The following is a 24,996-nucleotide window of genomic DNA, read 5'->3' as shown; positions in this document are numbered from 1 at the left end:
CAACATGAATGTTGCATGATTTGCGGTGAACATCAACAGATCAACAAACATATCATAGCTTGTGATGCACAGTATAAAATTACAGCATAAGGCTGTTCAATATAATAATTGCTAACTTTTGATTTCAATCACTTTTGAAGTTAGATAATAAATTTTCAGTGTTTTAAAACATTTCAGTGTTTTGGCACATTTCTAGTAGATTTTATATGAAAATGATTGTCTGAAAAACATTTTTATGGGAATAACAGAAATGCAATGCACTGCAAAAAAAAGTATAACTTACCAACCAGATGCCACAAACACAACGAGAACAAAACGAAAGCGTTCACCATATTCCCTGCTCATTTGCCGATCACTCTGTAAATCTCTGAAAATGACATGTGCATGCATGCAGTGCCCTGTGAGTTGTGTCACTAGTAGGTGTTCCCACTGCTGGTTGTTGTTTTTTTTACTTTTTTTTTTACCACTACCCAGTGTTGCCAACTTACCAATTTTGTTGAATCAAAATCAGAAAGAGCTTTATTGCCAAGTATGTTTACACACACAAGGAATTTGTCTTGGCGACAGGAGCTTTCAGTGCAGAAGAAAGTACAGACATAGTGCAGATATTATGTGATAGTGCAGACATGCATAGGGATTACACAGTAGAGATGAAATAAAGCACTGATATAATAAAAAAAAAATAAAAAAAATAAATGATAAAAAATAATACAGGAGATTTAATATAGAGAAAAAACGTCTCAGGTTAGGCATGTAACCATGGTTACCTGAGAAGAGGAACGAGACGCTGTGTCCCCTAGAGCAGTGGTTCCCAACCATGTTCCTGGAGGCCCCCCAACACTGCACATTTTGCATCTCTCCTTTGTCTGACACACCCATTTCAGGTCTTGGAGTCTCTACTAATGAGCTGATGATCTGAATCAGGCGTGTTTGATTAAGGAGACATTCAGTGTTGGGGGGCCTCCAGGATCGTGGTTGGGAATCACTGCCCTAGAGAGCGATATGGGGAATGCCTTCTGAATTATCGTGTCTGAAGCATGAGTCTAAACACGACAATGAACTTGACATTGACAGGCTTATGATGTCACGACTGATGCGCCGAGAGAATAAAAGGGCACCTGTAAATTATATCATCCACTTCTTGTCTGAAGGAGACATGCAGGAATTCCTGAAGCAATGCAAAGGAATGCAGCATCTTATTCCCCTTCTCAGGGAACCATGTTTACATGCCTAACCTGAGATGTTCTCTTTTGAATGGGAACTCCATGCTGTGTCCCCTAGAGGGCGCTATGGGGAACAGTATACCCATGCTGCCATGCTGAAGGGATGAGTGCTTTATTATCTGAGCCAAAGACTCAGAGTCCTCACCCCTGTACCAGCAATATGACCATAGACCGGAGCTTCTCAACATGAGAGTAGAAGCCTAATTTCATTCTTATTGAGGCCAGCATCCAAGAAGGCTCACAGAGAGCCTAGCACTCAGAGCCAACTGGCTCATGAATCTCTGCAGAGTGGAGGCCTAAATACAACATCTGTCAAACACCTTGTGGGGAAGTTGTGGCCTAATTCGGACTTGTCGGACTTATAATCCAAAGGTTGCGAGTTCGAGTCTCGTGCTGGCAGGGATTGTAGGTGGGGGGAGTGAATGTACAGTGCTCTCTCCACCCTCAATACCATGACTGAGGTGCCCTTGAGCAAGGCACCGAACCCCCAACTGCTCCCCGGACGCCGCACTATAAATGGCTGCCCACTGCTCTGGGTGTGTGTTCACGGTGTGTGTTCACTGCTGTGTGTGTGCACTTTGGATGGGTTAACAAATTCCAAGTATGGGTCACCATACGTATGTCACGTCACGTCACTTTCACTTTCACTTTCACTTTTCAAAACCAAGCTGAGCTCTAGGACCAGAGGCCTCAGCATTACGACTCTCTAAATTGAGCGGAGGCCTAACTATGCCCCACGCTAAGGACATCTTGTAAGGAGGCTCACAAAGAGCCTACAACTCGCAGGCCACGTACACACTGTAAGTTTCAGGAGTGACAACTGCATTTAGGGAGTGAGTCCCGTAAATATCATTCCATGTGTGTACGCAACCATGTAACCATGAGTGAAAAAGAATTTAGCCGTTTGGTATCTGGCATTTTTTGGCTAAATACTCTTTTTGTCCGTTGTTTTTAACTAAACTACCGCTTGTTTCTGCTTGGGATGCTGCTTTAGGAAGCGCTGTCTTGCAGTGTTGCCATGTCCTCATATTTACAAGCGCTTTTAGGCATGTTGTTTGGTCTTAGCTCATAAAGCTAGGCACTTTATGGAGTTAATAAAGTGGTCTGTTTCAGATATGAGATATATGTTTTTTTTGTGTGTGTGTGTGTGTTATAAAACAAAGCATTTGGGTGATTTAGTGTTCTTTGTGCTTGTCCTTGTATGTTGTTGTTGTTGTTTTTTTCTATGAAGATCTGGCAACACTGATTCCTTACCACAGGGCTCGTGAGCACAACTAGCCCCGTGTCGAAATGTGCTAAGGTTAAGACTTATTTCACTGTTATTTTCTTTCATCTCAAATACGGACAAAGACACATTTCTGATACATGTTTAAATACGTCATTAGTTGTTCAGTTCAGTTCCGTACACACTGCGCAGAATTTCTGTAAATGCAGTTGTCACTACCTGTATTTTTCAGGAGTTAATGCGGTTGTTGAATGTGGTTGTCACTCTCGTAGTTTAGTGAATTATGTGTGTACAGAATGTGATTAAGGAGTAAAAGGTGAACTGACAACCGAATTTAACTGCAGTGTGTATGTGGCCACAGATGCTGTCCTAGCGGAGCTCTGGCGAGTGGAGGCCTCAATGAAAATAAATCCCTGTAGTGAAAGGAGGCCTGACGATGCTCGCAGTGGACGGCCGAGCTCTAGGAGTGGAGGCCTCAGCATGACGACTCTCTAAAATGAGAGGAAGACTAACTACGCCCCACGTTAAAGGGTTAGTTCACCCCAAAATGAAAATTATGTCATTAATTACTCACCTTCATGTCGTTCCAAACCCGTAAGACAAATTAAGATATTTTTGATGAAATCGGAGAGCTATCTGACCCTCCATAGACAGCAACACAACTGAAATGTTCCCAGGTCCAGAAACGTAGTAAATACATCAGTAAAACAGTCCATGTGACATAAGTGGCTCAACTTCAGTTTTGCAACGCTATGAGAATACTTTTTTTTTGCGCAAAGAAAACATTTTGCATGTCTTCCTTAAGCCAGTCTCACACTACAGGAATTTTGGCTAGATTTTGCTGTCACGGACAGATTTCCACAGTCTGTGACAAAACCTTTTTTGGTTGTTGCGGTCGCCAAAGCTTGTTAAGTATGAGCATGTCAGCAACGTGATCCAAACCTGTCTCGAGCTATCACAGATGCTACGACATTTTCAAACCTGTTTGATATTATCGCCATGTGACCTCGTAATGTGAGTGACACAATGACAAGGTGGAACTAATCCAGGAAATCACAGTGCAGATGGTATAAACAGTCTTATCATGCATCTTTATTAACAGAAATGAAAAGCCACAAATTAATCAAATCAACTAACTAGAAATAAATTTAACAAATGCATAGATTGCGTATATAATACCAAGTTTCATTGTACTGTTTAATTACCTCCAACTCTTTCTGCAGTACTGACAGTCCTTTTCGTCCACGTCTTCCAGGCCATTGTTTCTGCCATATTCTCTTTTGTTGTGTTTTCTTCTTTCTTTCAGATAAAATAACTGCACCAACCAATTGAAGGGTCAGCTGACCGTCCATGCTTGAAGATATGGCCTTTAATCGCTGTAATTTCTCGCAAGAATTTATGTGAGAAAACGTATTTTTGCTGATGGTTGGGAACGCCTCTTCACTGAATGTTTTGTAGTGTGTTCACCTTGTTAGCGTTGTGTTGTGTAGTATGCGCGCAGCTATGACAAGACGACGACAGATGAGAAGAAATCTTGTTGCATAATGTGAGCAACACAGTGATTCAGCTAGTCTTTCAATCTTGTCTTCCCCGACACCGAAGTCGACACAATGGCGGACAGCTCTCAGCTCACTCAGGGTGGGTCTAAGGTAAGACGGCCTTGTCAATCAACTATCGTGGGAGCGGTCTGTACAGAACTACGCCATTCTGACAGGAACCTCAGAACAACCTGATTTGAGAAAGGGGATTTTAAAATAGGGATTTAAAAAAAAAAAAACACTGGATGGATTTTTGTCATTATAGGATGGATGTGTACTCACACTTCCAACACACATTTATGTTCAAACAACTTGTAAAGTGAATTTTGCATCCGATGACCCCTTTAATTATTGTGTGTTCGGGGAGCACTTATAGACCAGCATGGGCGGAGAGACAAATGCAACCCCGCTTGCAGCCGGGTGTACTTGTTCAGACTCCTAAAGAGGGCTGTAGTAATTGAATCCTGATTACACTGTTGTTGGTCGAATTTGCTTTTCTTCTTACCTTATTAAACACAATAATTGGCATGTTTTCAAGGGGATGCCACACCATATTATAACTTTCTGTTGATGGCCTGATATGGCTTCAAATTTGGAAATGACCTCATAAATATTTAATCACTAATAAAATAAAATACATTTCTTTCAAACTCATTCATAAAATCCCCAGATTAATTTGTGATATTGATATATTTTGTAATTTTTTTGGTCTACACAGATTATTATTATTATATATATTTTTTGAGTTCTTATTCAACTAGCTTTAGATTTCTGCTCATTTGTTAGTGATCCTATCATGCCCAGCTTTCAACTTCATTTCGAAAATGTTTTATTTGTTTTTGTCTCTTATGACATGCCCTTCCATAAGGAATATTATTTGATTAACTTGTCTTCTTTTGGCAAAATGTAGTAAACATCCATGATTATAAACCACTATTTTTAATTTTTTTGAATGAAATCAGAAGCTCACCTTAAAAAAATAAAATAAAATAAAATAGAAATATTTATAATCTGATGAACAAGAAAGCTTTTTTCTCTTATTTTTCTTGTTTTTTGAATGAAATCAGAAGTTCACCTAAAAACTATTTATAATCTTATGAACAAGAAATCTTTTTTTCCTTTTTTTGAATTTTTTTTTTTTTTTTAGATATTTTATTCTTTATTCGTTGACAATAATACAGCATGCGGGCAGTCTCCTGGCCATAACATACGAAATGCATATAGCCTGTTTGGTATTTCAAAATAGCACAAAGCTGTGACGTTGCCAGGAGGGAGAAAAATATGTCTACTGGTGGGTGAATTTAGACATTAAAGTTTGTACATTGTAATGTAATGTAGATCATTGCGCACATGCAATTTTAAACTTTAATGACTTATTGGAAACCTACTACTCCAATACAACGCCTGCGTAAAGCATCCACGTAGTGGATCTAGTCAGTCCATTACGTCGCCTCTTGCTGCAGTGAGGACAGTCTGCTCCTCTAAATTTGCTAGGTTTTCTTTAAGCATCGTTCCTAAATTTGCGAAAACCCGTGATTCTCAGATGCTGTAACGTCTCTCTGTTTAGAGTGTATTTTGTGAGATATTCACTCTTGTCAGTTGGTTCGGTTTAGGCTTAGGAACGACGAACAAATTCAGCTAAACAGAATAGTAGGCTATACATAATCTCCATTGATCTTCTTTATTAAATTCAGAATCTACAGCTCTGCATAAAACATGCAGAGCACGTTGTTGCCTTTTGTATTATTATTCATAAACGGTAAGTGGATTTCTGTCTTTCTGTTTCATTTTAGACACCATTTTACTGCGACAAAGGCATGTGAACTGACCAAGAAAAAAGAACGCATCTAATAACAATCGTTTATAAATAATGTGGCAAACGGTTTATTTAATCTGTTTGTTGAGGTTACTGTTAGTGTGGTTTCAGTCAAAACTGTAAAACTGTTCCTGTATATTCTGTAGGTGTGTCTGATGCAGAGACAGATGAGATGTTGTCAGTGATGGAGGGGGATTCTGTTACTCTACACGCTGATCTTACTGAAATACAGAACCATGATACCATACTGTGGATGTTTGGACCTAAAGACTCTATAATTTCTCAGTTAACAAGAAAGAACGATTTGAATTCATTTTTTATCACAGATGATGCTAGATTCAGAGGCAGATTGCAGCTGGACCAAAACACTGGATCTCTCACCATCAGAAACACCAGAATCAGACACTCTGGACAATATAAACTCACCATCTCTAGAGAAAAGACTACATCTAAGACATTTAATGTTAGTGTCTTTGGTAAGTATGTCAAGTATTTCAGTTTAATAATGATCTTGTTTATATCCACTGTATTAATTTGTTTCCAAGATTCAAACGTGCTTTTCACACTTGACATTTTTAATATATGGTCATTCATACAGCTTTTTAAGTTTTACACTGTAAACCCTGGGTTGAAGTTCTTATTTGTATATTTTTGTTCAGTTCACATATGAAGGGCTAGTTTTATGCATAGGCATTCTAGGAATGTGTCTATGTTTGCACATCCAGAGGGCCCAATTACGTTGTGCAGAAATAATATGTATATTTAATTATTTCACTCTAATGCTAAAACACTTTAAGACCATTACTTTATAAATTAATACAATTAAAATTATTGTCACTGTCAAGCAGATACCTTGTATACACCCTTACAGAAAAACCACATAAATTTAACATGTTTTCCACATGTGATCACATGTGTCCATATACTTTCCACATGTGATCACTTGTGTACATATATTTTTCACATGTGATCACATGAAGACAACATGTCACCACATGTTGCAACATAAGAGCACATGTGGAAAATGTTTCCTTGTGTTAAAATAGGTTTTCACATGTGGATCATATGTTAGCTACATGTAACAAATACTGTGCATTTTCAGCTTCACACTGTATGTTGACTTTTAGTTTGCTCCTATTTTCTGCTTCCCAATGTAGTCCCTTGTAGCTTTCTTTATTTGTTGTAATGTAGGCTACTGTAGTTGCAAAGTTACTTTGGCTATATAAGCTAGTTAGTAAAATAAAAGTTAAATAAAATAAAGTTCATACTACTGATATATGATTTATCAATTATACGTTACATACTACTTATGATTAATAAGTGCTCATTTGATACACCTTGTTATTAGCTTGTACCTGTAATTGTTGATCATCAGGTAGCATAATAACTAATACATACACACACACACACACACACACACACACACACACACACACACACACACACGATATATATATATATATTATAATATGTATTATATATATTATAAGCTTCACCTATTTTTTTTTATTGAGGAACAACATTACAAAACAATTTTAATAAAATTAATATTATTAACATTACAATAATATCATTAATAAATTCTTCTTCTTCTTCTTCTTAATATTATTAATAATAATAATAATCACAAGATGCAAAATATAGATACATAATATTTTACAATAGATGTACCTTTAACATTTTTCACAACCCCTAAAAAAAATATAAATATTTATAAATATAAATAAATAAATAAAAAATAAATAAGTATTTGCGAGCATGGTGATGACGTAATTTCCTCTCATCCAACGGCTGCTGCTGACAGCCACAATGATGCCGGGGAAGAAATGATCGGAAATAAAACATCTATTCGAGACGGTGTATTTAAAAATGGTAAATATTTGGTCGACATCATATTCATAATGTCAAATAGTCTTTAATAACGCTTATTCCATTTTGAAATTTTGACTGAAGTGGGAGTTCTGCGCGTGCTCATCATTCGAACTATAACGGTCATCTAGCACTGGACGCTGAGGAAAAGGTAAGCAAAAATGTCTTTAATTAGTAGTGTTTACACATTTAATGTTGAATTTCAGTTTTTATAGCTGAAATGTGTTATATTTTAAAACATTTCATAGTTTTCTGCATCAAACGTTTGAACGTAGCGTCCTGTTTGCCAATTATATGTGCGGTCATTTCTGAAATATTCGGTGTCTGAGATTTTCGGTGACGCTGGGCGGAGCATACATGAATATTCATAACTTTCCTGTTTCGTGTTAAAGCGCCACTGAAAATATCAGTGCACTCTAGGATCATCACCGCACAGAAAGTTTTACGTAATGTAATTATGTTTCAGCGACAGTGGCAATCTAGCTCATTTAGCAATTTTTTTTTTTTTAGCTTTTGAAGTTTTGTTCATCTGAGCACAATAGTTTGTAGATTGTATATGTTATGTTTGATTTCATGATTACAGCAATTGATTTGCCTGCCTGTCATTAGGATATGCCATTAACATGTGGTATAAACCCTTTCCAGGGTCTTTTAAAGTTTTGTTTGATAACTTGTACACAAATATCTAAGGCTGCATAAAGATCTGATACAATATTTAGTTTTGCTTATTCAGCTTCATCACATTTTGCAGCATTTCTTATTCTTATTCAGTTCCTCTGTAACTATTTTAACACTTTAAATGTCATATATATATATATATATTGTCAAATCTAGTCTAGTCAATGCTACATTAATTTACCAGGTTATTCATTCATTTAACTTACAGTTTTTCTTTTAGGCTCTTGCTCGCTCAAGTCGTTGAGACATGGCTACATAAATAATTAGCAATTAATTGTTTTGAAGCAATATCGTTTGTTATATTGTTTTGAACAAGATGGTTTAAAAGATGAAATGACCCACTTTGGAAATACAGTCAGTACTGTGTTCTTGATGTCTTTCTATTTACTTTTAGGGATAAGCATTTCAACAGAGCCACATCACCAAATGGTAAAGACTTTTTCAAAAATACACACTCCGTCACTGAAAGTGGTACACTTGTTTTTTGTTTTTGCTATTTGATATTTTGTCTTTTGCTATTTTTCTACTCTGGTTGCATTAAAGATGTGAACACGTTATTTGTGACTGGAATATTTCTGATTGGAATATTTAAAATCATGTTTGTTGACAGTGGCGTGCACAGACCTCCAGAGGGGCAGGGGCAAAATGGGGGGTATGGGTATGGTCCCCCTCAGCTAGGGGTGGGCGATATGGCAAAAATATCACAATTTTTTTTTTTAGAAATATCACGATTCACAATATTATCACAATTCTTTGTCATGTTGGATTTTCTATTTTGCAAGCTGTTTGAGCATTACAGCCAAACTAATTTCCCTATTATAAAGACAAAGCCTTTCAAGGTAACAAAATATTAAAAAGTATGGCGGATATTTAGGCCAAAGTGGGTGAAGATAAAAATATTTGTCATTATTTTATCTTTGTTATTAAAAAATGAGAGCAAAGATACACATTACAAATACACATAATATACAAATAAAATAAACAGTGTTTTATTTTCAGGTAGTCTACAATAGGTGTATTTAGCAGGAGCATTCAAAAAATTGAATGAACAAATATAAAAATAAAACACTATATAGATTGATTCCTATTAAAGCAACTGTATTAAAGTTTTTCAGTCAAGAGTAGTGAATGATTTTTCTCTTTGTGTTTTATTAACATTAAAGGAATAATTCACCCCAAAATTAAAATAGGCTGTTTGATTTTTATACCTTCATTTACTCACTCAAAAGTTGTTTTAAACCTGAAGGAGTTTCTTCTGCTGAAAATAAATGCTATTTTGAAGAATGTGGAAAACCAAACAGTTGCTGGTCTACAGTGACTTCCATAGTGTTTTTTTTTTCTTTTTTCTACTGTTAAAGTCAATGTGGACCAGCAACTGTTTGGTTATCCACATTCTTCAAAATATCTTCTTTTGTGTTCAGCACAAGAAAGAAATTAATACAGGTTTGGGACAACATGTGAGTGAGTAAATAATGACAGAATTACAATTTTAGGGTGAACTATCCCTTAATTACAGTCGGCAGCATATTTAGTACTGTCCCTTTAAGAACGCATCTAATATACAGCACTCGTCAGAACAGCACAAGAATGAAACGTTTAACCAGTAAGTCTTTGAAGCAGATGCAAATAATGTACTTTTTTGACTGCGAATAAGTGCAGTGTCCCGTGAGAGTAACTCTACCGCTGAGTTAACACTGATCTGAATGTATGTGGCGTTGTACAGTATATAGAGACGGCGGCGCCAGAACTGCAGCTGATAGAATGCGCGCTGAAGTACGATACTACGATATTTCTTCAAAAAAGCAAATCGTGGAGACATTTTTATAGTCCACGATCAAAAACATCATATAGAACACCCCTGCTCTCGGCAGAAATCGCAGACCGGGGGCACCGGACCGCAAGGGCACTTTACCGTCGGACCTCAAAGGGGCAGGGGCTCGAGCCCCCCTGGCCCCCCCCTTGTGCACGCCACTGTTTGTTGAGGTAACTTCACTGTCAACAGTATACTCTTTGTTTTATAGGCATTACACACTGTCCTTCCTGTGTGTTTGGCTTTTTCAGAACCTGCTCGGTGAGTCTCCTTGATTAACTGACAGGACAACTCTATGTATTTCATCAAAATACCAAAGTGTTTTTACTCATACTGCTGTTTAGTCAGTTCATCAACATTTGATTGGTTTTTCTACATCAGTGTTACTATATCTGTGTTGTTTTGTTCAAACTAATTTGCCATTTATTTGAAAGGGACAGCTCACCCAAAAACTTAAATTCAGTCACATGCGACTCATGGCTACTAGAAGATTTTGCACATACTTTATGTTCTGAGGTGAATATATCTGTTGGTTTCTGCCCGTCAGAACAACAAATCAAGTTCTTGCATTATTTTGGTCTGGAGATCTTCACCTCATAAAAGACAATACATGAGTAATACTTTTGAGTTTTCTGAGAGTCATGTTTTGTAGTGTTTCATCTTTCATCTTCACCTTTCCTTGGTGAGCTGAAGTGAAATGTTGAGCAAATATATTCTCACAAACGCAGTCCTCCACACCAGACCAACAGAATTTTTTCAAATAAAAATTTGTTTGATTTTTCACCATTTCTTAATTTCCCCTTTTGTGGTATCAAAAAGAAAGGCCATATGGCATAAGAGTAAATAATGACTGAATTTTCAATTTTGGGTGACCTTTAGCTTGGCATCAGCCTTTGTGAGATTATTTGTCAAAAACTATTTTAAATTTAAAAAAAATAATAAAATAAATTATGGTTAAAAAAATAATTAAATTGAACACTACTATTTTTGGACACCACGGATTTGTTTGTGATTTGTATCTCTCTTTCATTCATTCATTTAGGACAAGTCTGATGAGTGGAGATGTTGCTGTGGCCCTCTTCACAGACGATACAAATTTCATTACCAACCTGTGAAAATCTCATGTCATTATGGAAATATGACTCAAGTTGTTATAGCTCTAAATACAACACACTTACAAAAGAGATGAATAAATATTGTGTTAATTGTTCTTAATAGTGACTCTCGTTGTACTTTCAGGTTCTATGAACTTCATGCCATGGGAACTGTGATTGAGTAACTTTTTATTTATTTATTTATGAACAAATCTGAAATGGCACATTCCCAGTTATTATAGAGATAGTTCACTCAAAATGAATATTCTGTAATTAATTACTCACCCTCATGACCCATAAGATCTTCATTCATCTTTGGAACACAAAATAAGATATTTTGGATGAAATCCGAGAGCTTTCTGACCCTGCATAGACAGCAATGCAACTGAAATGTTTAAAAATATCTCAATTTGTGTTCCGAAGAAGAACGAAGATCTTACTAAGATCTATTTGGAACAACATGAGGGTGAGTAATTAATGACAGAATTTTCATTTTTGGACAAACTATCCCTTTAAGATTTATATAAATGCTTTAGACTGTAGTTATTCTTTTTAAATTCTTCATAATATGAATAGTGTATAAGGATTGCTTAATAAAACGTAATGGAATTTTACTATACAATTGAGGTCTTTAACAGAATTAAATATTTTTTGAGTGTATATTGTGCATGAGTTAAATATTGATTAGAGTTTTTAAAGTCATTTCACAATGACATTGCAACACAAGCAGGTTTATAATATACGTTTCACATGGGATTCACAAGTTTCACATGGGAATTTACATGTATTTCACATGTTATCCCATGGGTTACACATGGGAAAATATATGTGTTTCACATGGGAATATACCATGGGTTTCACATGGGAATTTACATGTATTTTACATGTGATCTCATGGGTTTCACATAGGAAAGTACCATGGGTTTCACATGGCAATATACGTGTGTTCCACATGGGAATACACATGTATTTCACATGTGATCTCATGTGTTTGACATGTGATCACATGGGATATACATGGGATTCACATGGAAATTCACATGAAAATGTTCCAAAAACACACATTTCCCATGTGCAAAGCACACACTTCACATGTGATTTTCACATGTTTTCACACGTGACATTTCACATGTGCAGAAAAACACACATTTCCCATGTACAAAGCACATGTTTTCCATGTGCAAAGCACATCCCAGTCAACACGTGAGGTCACGCGATGATCACAGTGACATCACACCATTCTCATACGGTGATCCTCACAGTGTGAGTAATATGTGAGCTCATTGTGAACTCAAAATGTTGAACAGGTTGAGAGGAGGCAGTTCAAATATCAGTCACTGGGGGACATTCTACTTCCTGTTTCTCAACACTATCACAGAGATATCACAGTGCTCTCACATGCTGAGCTCATGAGTGCACGCCCAGCCGACAGCTGTCTGTTATAAGATACAAGTGAAACATATGTTACCATCGTGGCGAGTAGTGTTTGCTTTAGTTGGGCTCTTGACCCTTGACTTTATACATTACACATTTTTGGGGCTGCTCTAACTGTGTTTATAAAGCGCATTTGTTATGGCAAGAAAAACCAAAAAGAGACTGCAACCAGGTGATATTGGTGTGTTATTGATGATTGCAACACGGTCATCACCTACACTCAATATGCAGTCTGGTTGAGGTTTTATTAATCAACAGTTTCTAAACATAATAGCGCTGTGATTACACAGTATAGGATCCAGCAGTCTCATAATCAGTTATGAAGGATTATAAAAGCATAAAACACAAACATTATTAACTACCCTCTCATTCAAACACAAAGAGAGACATCAAGAATCAGTGTATGAATCTCAACAATGGTGACAATCAAAAGCTTCATGCTGCAATGCATGCTGGGTAGCTAGTCTCTGTGCAGTGAGTGCACTTTGACCTCACATTAGTATGAGCACACAGTGAGGGCGCTGTGAGGTTACACTTTTAGTTCACTGTTACCTCACATTGTGACCTCATCACGAGTATCCTGTGAGCTCACGGTGACATCACTGTGAGATCAAATTGTTGACTGGGATGCTTCACATGTGATTTTCACATGTGCAGAATCACATGTATATGTGGCCACATGTGACCACATGTGCTTTTGCACATGTGAAATTCATGTGGTTTTTCTGTAAGGGCATATTTAATCTTTTTTCATAAATCATTCCTATTTGTCACATTATTATTATTATTATTATTATTATCATCATCATCATTGTTATTATTATTATTATTATTATTATTGCAACAAGTGGTATCCATACAAAGATTGTAAAAATACACATATTGACTAACAAAACAAACAACAATACAAAAACAACAAACAAACAAACAAAAAATAATAAAAAAGAACTTATAATCAGAAAGATGCCATTTGGAGATGTATGAGTATACATATACATACATACATTTGTACACTGCCATTCAAAAATTTGGGATCAGTAAGGTTATTAATGTTTTTTTAAAGAAGACTCTTATGCTCAAGGCTGCATTTATTTGATTTAAAAAAAAAAAAACAGAATTGTGAAATATTATTTCTATTTTAAATAAACACTGTACTTTTTATTCACCAAAGAATCGTGAAAAATGTATCACAGGTTCCAAAAAATATTAAGCAGCATAACTGTTTCCGACATTGATAATAGATCAGCACATGGGGCAGCTGTGGCCTGAAGGTCGAAGTTTCAGTACTGGTAGGCACGCTCTTCCACCCTCAATACTGAGGTGCCCTTGAGCAAGGCACAAAACCCCCAATTGCTCCTCGGGCGCCACAGCAAAAAAATTCACTGCTCCGGGTGTGTGTTCACTGTGTGTGTGTGTGTGTTCACTACTCACTGCTGTGTGTGCACTTGGACGGGTTAAATGCAGAGCACAAATTCTGAATGTGGGTTACAATATTCATACAATTTCACTTCACTGGAGTAATGGCTGATGAAAATTCACCTTTGCATCACAGTAATAAATTATATTTTATAGAGAAAATGTATTATTTTGATTTGCAATAATATTTCACAATACTGTTTTTTTTCTGTATTTGTGATCAAATAAATGTAGCCTTGATGAACAGAAGAAACTTCTTTAAAAAACATAAATAATCCTAAATTAATAATCCTGTTCCTAAATCTTTGAACAAGAGTGTACATACTTACATAAATTTAATAAAACTATAAATATGGTGTGGCAGTTTGTCTTATTTGTATAATTTGGGCATCAATTAATTGGTATGTTGTTGTGAAATTATATAAGATATAATTAGGTAACGTCTAAATATCTAGATAAAAGAGGAGGGAGCTATAATAGTTTGTCTTTCATTGGCTGTGAGTTTTCTTAGTAATCGAGTCCATTGTACAATATAAGTTAGATTTTTATTTGTTGTTTAGTTGGCAATAGGTAGAGACGAGAGTAATGGAGCAGGTTTTTAGTGGGAGATTATTGAGAGTAACGTCAGGGGTATTCAAAATTGGTGAGAGCGAATGTGGTGATAGAGAATGACCAGTTATTTTGTTAATTTTCCTCCATGCTATTAATATTGTCTGGATTGCAGGAATAGACAATGTTTTTTAATTGCATTACTAAAGCATGGTAAGTCGGACTTTGGGATTTACTTGCAGATAGTCCTCCTTGTTCTTTAGGTTTTTGTAATGTTCGTAGTGCAATTCTAGGTTTCTGATCTTTCGTTTATTGTGCTGTTCAATGCAATGAACTTTTTTTTTTTTTTTTTTTCCTTTTCGGTAGGTTGTATCGGAATCATTGTGAAGAGATAATTTATTTTTGGTATTACAGAAGTTTTGATTGTCGCTATTCAAACAAAAAATTGATAGTGGCAAATTCATCCATCACTTCAGATCATTTTCTGTTGTTTTTAATGTTGGGGTGAAGTTAAGATCAAACAGAAGAAGTGTACTGTATGTATTTGTATAATGGGAGTATTATTGATTTATTCCAATCAATGGAATAATCAGGTATGTTTGAGTAGTCGTTAATAAGTTTGATGATTTCGGTCATGATTTTTCCAGGTTCTGTTTGAACAGTAGAATGCCGTCAGCACATAATGATATTTTAATGTTGGTACTGTTGGATTTATTACATATTGTCATTTTGTCTGATAGCTGTTGCTAAGTGTTCTAGAAAAAGTGCAAAGATTAATGGAGATAGTGGACATTCTTGCCTAGTGCCTCATTGTAGTTTATATGGTGGTGATATGTCATTCCTTATAACTGATACTGTTAGTGTGTTGTATAGTAACATGATCCAGTGTATAAAAAATTTCCCAAAGCCAAATTTGTCCAGTGTTGTGTAGAGGAAGTGCCAATTTATCTTTTTTTTTTTTTTTTAGCATAAAGTGAGACAATAACTGTATGTGTTTTTGTTTAGTGTAGTTATATATGTTATGTTGCATAACCAACGTGTATTGTTAGATGTATGGCGTTCTTTAATACAACTTGTTTGGTCTGAGTGGATAAGAGTTGGAATAACAGATTATAACTGCATTGCTAATGTTTTCCTGATTATTTTCATATCTTTGTTTATAAGTGACAGTGGGCAATAACCGGAGCATGGACGGATCTTTATTTGATTTTAGCAAATAATCTGTTATTAGAGCAGTGTTAGGCAAGGCAAGATTATGTTAGGTTAGGCAAGGTAGATTGATGTTTGGTGTCTCTAGTCATTCTCTGGAATAGTTGTGAAATTACTGGCCCAAAGGTATTTGTAAAATTCTGGTTGATAACCGTCCAACCGTCCATTTAAGGTCTGTTCATTGGGCTTTTGGGAGTGTCGTTGTAAGTTATTTTTTTTTAAATTATTCTTCTTGTTTCTGATTAGTCTTTACATGAGGAATATGATTTTTTTTCCCCCTCTAAAAACTACTTTAGCAGTTTCCCAAAGTGTTGATGCAGATAGTTCAGGTGTATCGTCAAGTTTTATCAGGTTTTTATTATGTTCACTTTATCTTTGTCGTTTTTTTCACATTTATTTATTCTGGCCTTTTTTGCCTTTATTATAATAAGACTAGACAGGAAGCAAGGTTGGAAAGACAGAGGGGCGAAGGGATTGGCAAATGTCTGCGAGCCGGAGCTCGAACCTGGGACACCCAAAGTGGAATGGCACTGTATTTCGGCACAAGGCTATCAGTGCCAACTTTTGTGGGGTTGTAATATGATTTTTATTGTTGAACATTAGCGTGATTGGTGCATGGTCTTTAATAATTGTTTGATTGATTTCTGGGTCTGTAGTGACTGGAATAGAGTTTCTTGTGAGGAAAAAAAATAAAAAATTTTATATATATATATACGTAAATATGTATGAAAAATATGTATAGTTTGTTGTTGTTGCATTATTTATAATCATTTATGTACTGTTTTATTGTTTCTGTGGAGTACCAAGTTTTAATGTGACTTGTCTAACTGGATCTGATATTACTGTGCTGTTTATGATTGATGTCTTTTTTCTTATAACGACTTCTCTTTTTTTGTACTTATAAAGCACCATAAATAGGTATATTGTGTGGTTTGACATTTCTTTATATCAGATTCAAATGTGTTTCCTTGTAGCATACATATCAGTTTTTTTTTTTTTTTTGGTAATATATATTTTTTAGGTAATATATGTATGTATGTGTATATATATATATATATATATATATATATACACACATACATACAGGTGCTGGTCATATATTTAGAATATCATCAAAAAGTTGATTTATTTCACCAATTCCATTCAAAAAGTGAAACTTGTATATTATATTAATTCATTACACACAGACTGATATATTTCAAATGTTTATTTCTTTTAATTTTGATGATTATAACTGACAACTAAGGAAAATCCCAAATTCAGTATCTCAGAAAATTAGAATATTGTGAAAAGGTTCAATATTGAAGACACCTGGTGTCGCACTCTAATCAGCTAATTAACTCAAAACACCTGCAAAGGCCTTTAAATGGTCTCTCAGTCTAGTTCTGTAGGCTACACAATCATGGGGAATACTGCTGACTTGACAGTTGTCCAAAAGACGACCATTGACACATTGCACAAGGAGGGAAAGACACAAAAGGTCATTGCAAAAGAGGCTGGCTGTTCACAGAGCTCTGTGTCCAAGCACATTAATAGAGAGGCGAAGGGAAGGAAAAGATGTGGTGGAAAAAAGTGTACAAGCAATAGCTTGTAACTGCACCCTGGAGAGGATTGTGAAACAAAACCCATTCAAAAATGTGGGGGAGATTCACAAAGAGTGGACTGCAGCTGGAGTCAGTGCTTCAAGAACCACTACGCACAGACGTATGCAAGACATGGGTTTCAGCTTGAACAACAGACAGCGTCAGAAGCGTCTCGCCTGGGCTAAAGACAAAAAGGACTGGACTGCTGCTGAGTGGTCCAAAGTTATGTTCTCTGATGAAAGTAAATTTTGCATTTCCTTTGGAAATCAGGGTCCCAGAGTCTGGAGGAAGAGAGGAGAGGCACACAATCCACGTTGCTTGAGGTCCAGTGTAAAGTTTCCACAGTCAGTGATGGTTTGGGGTGCCATGTCATCTGCTGGTGTTGGTCCACTGTGTTTTCTGAGGTCCAAGGTCAACGCAGCCATATACCAGGAAGTTTTAGAGCACTTCATGCTTCCTGCTGCTGACCAACTTTATGGAGATGCAGATTTCATTTTCCAACAGGACTTGGCACCTGCACACAGTGCCAAAGCAACCAGTATCTGTTTTAAGGACCATGGTATCCCTGTTCTTAATTGGCCAGCCATAGAAAATCTATGGGGTATTGTGAAGAGGAAGATGCAATATGCCAGACCCAACAATGCAGAAGAGCTGAAGGCCACTATCAGAGCAACCTGGGCTCTCATAACACCTGAGCAGTGCCACAGACTGATCGACTCCATGCCACGCCGCATTGCTGCAGTAATTCAGGCAAAAGGAGCCCCAACTAAGTATTGAGTGCTGCACATGCTCATACTTTTCATGTTCATACTTTTCAGTTGGCCAAGATTTCTAAAAATCCTTTCTTTGTATTGTAATTCTGAGATACTGAATTTGGGATTTTCCTTAGTTGTCAGTTATAATCATCAAAATTAAAAGAAATAAACATTTGAAATATATCAGTCTGTGTGTAATGAATGAATATAATATACAAGTTTCACTTTTTGAATGGAATTAGTGTATATATATGCCATGTATATATGACATGAAAGTGAAATTAAATTCACATTGTAACAGGGTCGTGCCTCTACAAAATAGTGGATTATTCGGTAAATATACATCCATTACATAATATTTCAGTTTTCTTCTTCATTTATGCATCTTTCACTAGAGACAAAATCTTAACAAAACCAAAATAAATAAACCGGAGACCTCTGGTTGAGTTGGCATGGAATGACCCTACAGAGGGTTAATAAGTCAATCCTCTCTCAGAAGCTATTTATCTTTGTCTTCCAGGTTTGCTTGGTGAGGCAGATGTAGTGAAGTCAGTGTCAGTGACGGAGGGAAATCCTGTCACTCTACAAACTAACACTGAAATACACACAGATGATCTGATAGTGTGGAGGTTTGGAGAAAAAGGCATCCTCCTGGCTAAAATTTATGTAGAGACTAATGAGACCTCATTAAACGATGCTGGTGAGAGATTCAAAGATCGACTCCAGCTGGATCATACTGGATCTCTGATCATCGAGAACACCAGAACCACAGACTCTGGACTTTATGAAGTACAGATTAGAGGCAGTGAGAGCTCACACAATATATTTATCCTTTCTGTCCGTGGTGAGTAACTCATAAATATTTTACAGAACAAGTATTTAAATTTAAATCCCTTACCCACAATTTGTCCTATTTCCATTTAAAAAACAAAAAACATTTGCATTTGGCAGGCGTGTTGGAAAGTGATTTATAGTGCACATACATTTTATAAGCATGTGAGTGATCGCATGATTGCATATCGTAATGCAATACTCTACCAGTGGCGGAGCTAGAGTTTTATACATGGGGTGGCCAGAAGGTGGCCAAGGCTAATTAAGGGGGTACATAGACCATGACAGAAAATCAACGTATAACTCCAGCTTGGCATAAAGTATGCATACTGCTGAATAATGCTGAAAATGGAAGGAAACCACACGGTGTATGCCCGGCCTTATAAAATGTACATGTGGCGCGACAGTGCGTAACGTTAGAGTTAGCAGAGGCTGGATGGAAAGTAAACCGGACAAGATGAAGCGCGATATGACACATCATTCGTGTCGTGTCCTTGAGTTTGAGGCTAAAATAAATGCTTATTTTAGTACAATTAAACAAAGAAAATTAAATAGTAACATATTAAATTTTGGGGTGGTACCCAGGGTGGCTAATCAGATGTCAGGGCTGTCCAGGCACACCCCTCTGGCTCCGCCACTGTGCTCTACCAATTGAGCTACATAAAACCCAAATTATGACACAGATAAAAGGGTACAATGCATTAATATGAAAGTGTCCTGTTGAGTTTGATGAGTCGTATTTCAGGGAAGTGACAAACAACCTATATGCATCAGCAATTTAGAACACAATTTCTCTTTAGTACGCAATAGTTGTTGGACACACTCACTTGCCCTAATGACTGTCTCTCTTCAGGTTCAGGTCTGTCTCCAGGCGTTATAGCAGGAATATGTGTTGCTGTTCTGATTGTGGCTCCTGGTATGATTTACTGTTGCATATGTGCAAGGAAAAAGTGTAAGTATTACAGCTGTAATATTGCATATATATATTTATACAACAGTTCTTTCTGGTCCTCAAATCTGATTTGCTGATGAGAGTGTGATATTAGAGTGATATCAGAATTCCAACAGCTGTTTTATAGTTTGTAATCGTATCACTCCATTTGCGCAACTTCTTACAGCGAGTGTCATGGCGGATGTCCAAATTCAGTATCATTTTATAAATATTACTGTTTTTGTGTCACAAAATGTAGTTTTAAGAGGTATTCAGGCAAGAATGTAGTTGTTTACAGTTTAAAAATGCTGTTTGTTAAAATAGATAACATCTGTTTGAAAATTTGCGCCGATGTTTTCGGAGCTGTGAGCTCCAGGACATCAGTGGCCATTCAGTGCTCATGAACCCGCCGAGAGAAGCCTCACCTCAGCCAGAACTACCGGAAAATTACCACTGGCTCTGATGTCTCTGTAGAGGTTACACATGAGATATAATTTGTTTTGGGTAAATCTAACAGTAGTATTTGATCTCATTAATCTATTATATGTTCCAGAGAAGATAGTTTTGGCAAAATCTCATGTTTATGTAAATTCAGTGCTGTATATGAGAGCGCTGCCTTTGTACTTTTGACTGAATTGCCTATCAAGTTTTATTATGGCTGTTGTTGTTTATTAAATATTATTCAATAAATAATATTTTATATAAATAATAGTATTTAATATTGTTTAGTATTGAGAAATGGTGCGTTCGTGATGGTGATTTTACATTTTCTGCCATTAGATGGCGACAAGAGACTGTTTTTATAAGTCAACAGTAAATACTTTTACATTGAAAAATAAACCTATTAGCGGAAGTTATTTTTAGTTTCAACAACAGCTGGATGCAGCAAAATCACCCTTAACAGATGAAAGGGTATTAACGTTATGACAAAGATAACATTTTCCTACTAATGTTTACTGTGAATACGAGACTGATCTGAAGAATGAATGCTGTATCAGATGCAGATCAATAGCTCAGTCCATCTCTCTCTCATAATATCTACTATACATACACTGCATTTAATACGGTAATACAATAAGCTTTTAATGAAGCAACTCAAAGTTCCTTTGTTATTAGTTCTAAAGTGATGTTTTGGAATTAGTAACATAGGTTCCCTATCTGTCGGTCACTACGAGTTATGTCGTGACAACATAGGGGATTTACTTGGAAGCCCCAATCATCTCTGACTTTAAGAGAAAACGCCAATGAATATTGGCTAGTGGATTTTGCATACCTGAGCCACTCCCCGTGCACACGGGCATAAATAGGTGCATCCACTCATTAGATTTTTGTTTTGGAGCCGAGTGGATGAATGTGTTGATCTCCACAAAGCCATTCATCATCTGTCTGGAAGCTGTTCTGGTTGACGTTATGGTGCGAACAGCGGTGTCCCTGTCTGCAGCGATTCCCCTGGGCGCTTCAACTAAAAGAGCAGATTTCCTAAAAGAGCAAATCATGGTCGGTTTGCGTCTTTATAAAGATGCCGTTCCAGCCGTGTCCTCTTGGCTGCGATCGTTTCCTATCCCCGTCCGTCCACGCCACGGCCACGATCGTTGTCTTCAGTGTCTGGACATCCAGCGCAGAGAGTGCGGTTGCGGTGCACTTGTGCCCGCAAAATGCCGCCACTTGGAGGAATTGTCATCGTCTCCCGTCCAAAGCCTGTAGGCTGACGGGCTCGCACGGAGTTTGGGGTCGTGGCTTGCGCTGCCCAACCCATTCTGCTGGCTCATTGGCACAATCCGACTCGGCTATGCGATTCAGTTCACCAGGTGACCTCCCAAGCTCAGCGGCGCTCTCGAGACTTCAGGTGGCAGTCCGAGACACACTTGTCTTGAGCCGGTCCCTCCAGCCGAGATGAGGCAGGGGTTTTACAGCCCTTACTTCATCGTACCTAAGAAAGGCAGTGGCCTTCAGCCAATCCTGGATCTGCGAATCTCGAATCTGGCCCTTCTCAAGCTCCCATTCAAGATGTTGACGCAGAAGCGCATTATCAGATGCATCCAACCCCAGGATTGGTTTGCAGTGGTTGACCTGAAGGACGCTTCCTTTCATGTCTAGATTCGCCCTCGACACAGGCCGTTCCTACGGGTTGCGTTCGAGGGTCGGGCATGGCAGTACAGGGTCCTCCCTTTCGGGCTCTCCCTGTCTCCTCGTGTCTTTACGTAAGTCACGGAGGGCGCCCTTGCCCCGTTACGGGAAGTGGGCATCAGGATCCTCAACTGTCTCGCGCGCAAGAACAGTTGTGCAATCACAGGGACCTGGTGCTCTGGCACCTCAGCCAGTTGGGGCTTCGGGTCAACTGGGAAAAGAGCAAGCTCTCCCCTGTGCAGAGAAACTCTTTTCTCAGTATGGAGTTAGACTCGGTGAGTGTGGTGGCGCGTCTCACCAACGAGCGTGCCCAGTCCATGCTGACCTGCCTGAGTTCCTTCAGAAGCAGGATGGTGGTACCACTGAAACACTTTCAGAGGCTCCTGGGGCATATGGCATCCGCAGCTGCAGCCGCAGCCGCAGTCTCGCCACTCGGATTGCTTCATATGGGACCACTTCAGCACAGGTTACACTCCGGAGTCCCGAGATGGGCATGTCGCCGTGGTGCAGTTCGCGTGTCACCGCCACGCCAACGCGTTGCCGCTCATTCAGCCCTTGGACATACCTTGTCCTTCTACGGGTCGAAGTACCCTTAGAACAAGTGTCTCGGCATGTCGTTGTCACAATGGATGCCTCCAGTGTGGGCTGGTGCGCCACATGCAACGGGCAGGCAGTCTCTGGGTTCTGGACAGGGCTTCGACTGCTTTGGCACATCAACTGCCTCGAGTTGCGGGCAGTGCTACTAGCCTTGCTGCTTGGCTGGGACGTGTTGGTCTGCACGGACAACACTGCGGCTGTCTCGTACATCAACTGGCAGGGTTGTCTACGAACACGTCGCATGTCACAACTCACCCACCATCTCCTCCTCTGGAGTCAGACGCAGCGCAAGTTGCTGCATGTCGTCCACATCCTGGGGGAGCTCAATTGTGCAGCCGATGCGCTCTCATGACAGCTCACGTTCCCCGAAGAATGGCGACTCCATCCCAAGACGATCCGGCTGATCTGGAGTCGATTCGGGGAAGTTCAGGTAGACTTGTTTGCTTCCCGCAAGTCCTCCCACTGCCAGCTGTATTTTTCCCTGACCGAGGCCCCCCACGGCATGGACGCACTGGCACACAGCTGGCCTCGGGCTCTACGCAAGTATGCGTTCTCTTATGTATACAATTCTACATTTCACTTACGTATGCAATTCTATCTCTCCCTTGGGAGAGGAGACCTCCTAGACTTTGTTATGGTAAGGAGAAAGCCCCCCTTATTTCTCCAGATGTTTCTATGTCTGTACAACTCTGCCACGTAGGCACTTTTGCACAGAGACCTTAGAATATAATGGAAGATTAAATAGATATATTAATGGCAAGATTCACCTTGATTATACTTAATTAATTCAGATCTATAACAATAAAAATCTTCTTCACGAATCACAGCCGTGCCGATATACAGACATATCTCACGTCTACGAATGTAATATTACTTGTGTGTGTGTGTGTGTTACCATAAGTTCTGCTTGTGAGTGGTTTAGTGCAATATTTAAAGTTGCAGTCTGTAACTTTTTTTGGTTAAAAATGATCTGAAATCAATATTTGAGCAAGTACATAACCTGCCAGTGTTCAAAACTATCTTTACAGTGGAAATTCTCCTATTTAAAAAAAAATAAGGCTTTACCAACCATTCTTTTCCATCCACAGTCTACTCAATCTACAAAAAGTTTAAACCGAAAAATAATACAACTACACCTGTTAAAGAATATTATTTGATTATCTAAATAGTGTAAATAAAGAACTTTAAAAAAATATATATGCTTGCTAATAAAAATAATTTATGTATACACTTGAATAATATATAATAGTTTTGTTTGGAATGGATGAGAAAATAGCATCTTGAAAATCTCTGCAGCTCGTCAAAAATAAATATAAAAATGGGGCATCTGTCAAAGGATGCTGAAGTTACAAAAATAAAGATTAAAATAGGCTACACATCTGTATCTGAATAAATAAAGCTAATTAATGTTTTGATTTCATGGTCAGAAACTGTCCTAGGCTGTGTTGCCAGATTGGGTGGCTTTGAATTTGATTGTGTTGGTAAAAAGTTATTTGGGCAGGTGGACACAATTTGGGAAGGTTTGTGATCAGTTTGGTGGTTTTCCAACATTTATATTTAATAGGCTAATTGGTCAACAAACGAAACGCAAGTATGCATGTCATCCAGTCAGTCACCACGACAATACTAAACACAAGCCAATCAAGACAAAGACTATAGGATACCCAAGACGTGTCACTCATATAGTTTTGAATGGGGAAAAATGCAACGCTCAATATGGCCGCCCTATCGAAAGAAGCCCCACATTCTGAAAAAAAAAAAGCCAATTGGTAAAGTCATCTGGTCACTGCAGCTACTGTTAGAAGTGTCCCGGTTGCTATAAAGTGAACTGAAGTGACATACAGCCAAGTATGGTGACCCATACTCAGAATTTGTGCTCTGCATTTAACCCATCCAAAATGCACACACACACCGTGAACACTCACCAAGAGCAGTGGGCAGCCATTTATGCTGCAGTGCCCGGGGAGCAGTTGGGGGTTTGGTGCCTTGCTCAAGAGCACCTCAGTTGGTATTGAGAGTGAGAGAGCGCTGTACATTCACTCCCCCTCCTGTATGTTTGGCTAAAACATACAGGAGTTGAAAGGAAAAATAGCCATTTTTCATATCTCCTGTGCCAAAACACTACATGTAGCCTCAGGCCATGCTTGTTATAACACACCAAGTTTGGTCTCAATACACCAAACCGTTGTGGAGATATAGCTTCACATCCATTTTAGTGTGCTTTTCGTAGAATTAATTTGCGCGTTTTTCAAGAACGGTTTGACAAATCGACTTGGAATTCCATAACTTTTTGTCGGTCTGGTCTGAAGAT

At 38.0% G+C, this 24,996-nt stretch overlaps 1 protein-coding gene across 8 annotated transcripts in view; it reads left to right on the top strand.

Moving 5' to 3' along the window:
• The first annotated feature begins 5,096 nt into the window (after nt 1–5,096).
• The window catches only part of LOC131530401 (uncharacterized), a 53,144-nt gene continuing 33,244 nt past the window's right edge, over nt 5,097–24,996 (top strand). For 3 of the 8 annotated variants that reach the window (XM_058760656.1, XM_058760654.1, XM_058760653.1), the window contains exons 1-4: nt 5,097–5,745; nt 5,949–6,278; nt 18,720–19,043; nt 19,884–19,982. In XM_058760656.1, coding sequence (XP_058616639.1) covers nt 5,703–5,745; nt 5,949–6,278; nt 18,720–19,043; nt 19,884–19,982 — 796 coding nt within the window. In that variant the 5' untranslated portion in view covers nt 5,097–5,702. Of the gene's footprint in view, nt 5,746–5,948; nt 6,279–7,526; nt 7,675–7,755; nt 7,823–8,743; nt 8,779–10,370; nt 10,421–11,201; nt 11,532–18,719; nt 19,044–19,883; nt 19,983–24,996 lie in introns of those variants that run through there. The other 5 variants (XR_009268370.1, XR_009268369.1, XM_058760655.1 and 2 more) reach the window with 5 other exon arrangements.

This window comes from Onychostoma macrolepis, chromosome 22 (assembly GCF_012432095.1).
Source record: "Onychostoma macrolepis isolate SWU-2019 chromosome 22, ASM1243209v1, whole genome shotgun sequence".
NCBI lineage: Eukaryota > Metazoa > Chordata > Actinopteri > Cypriniformes > Cyprinidae > Onychostoma > Onychostoma macrolepis.
The sequence above is the reverse complement of the archived record's forward strand: the minus strand, read 5'-3'. Positions and strand labels throughout refer to the sequence as shown.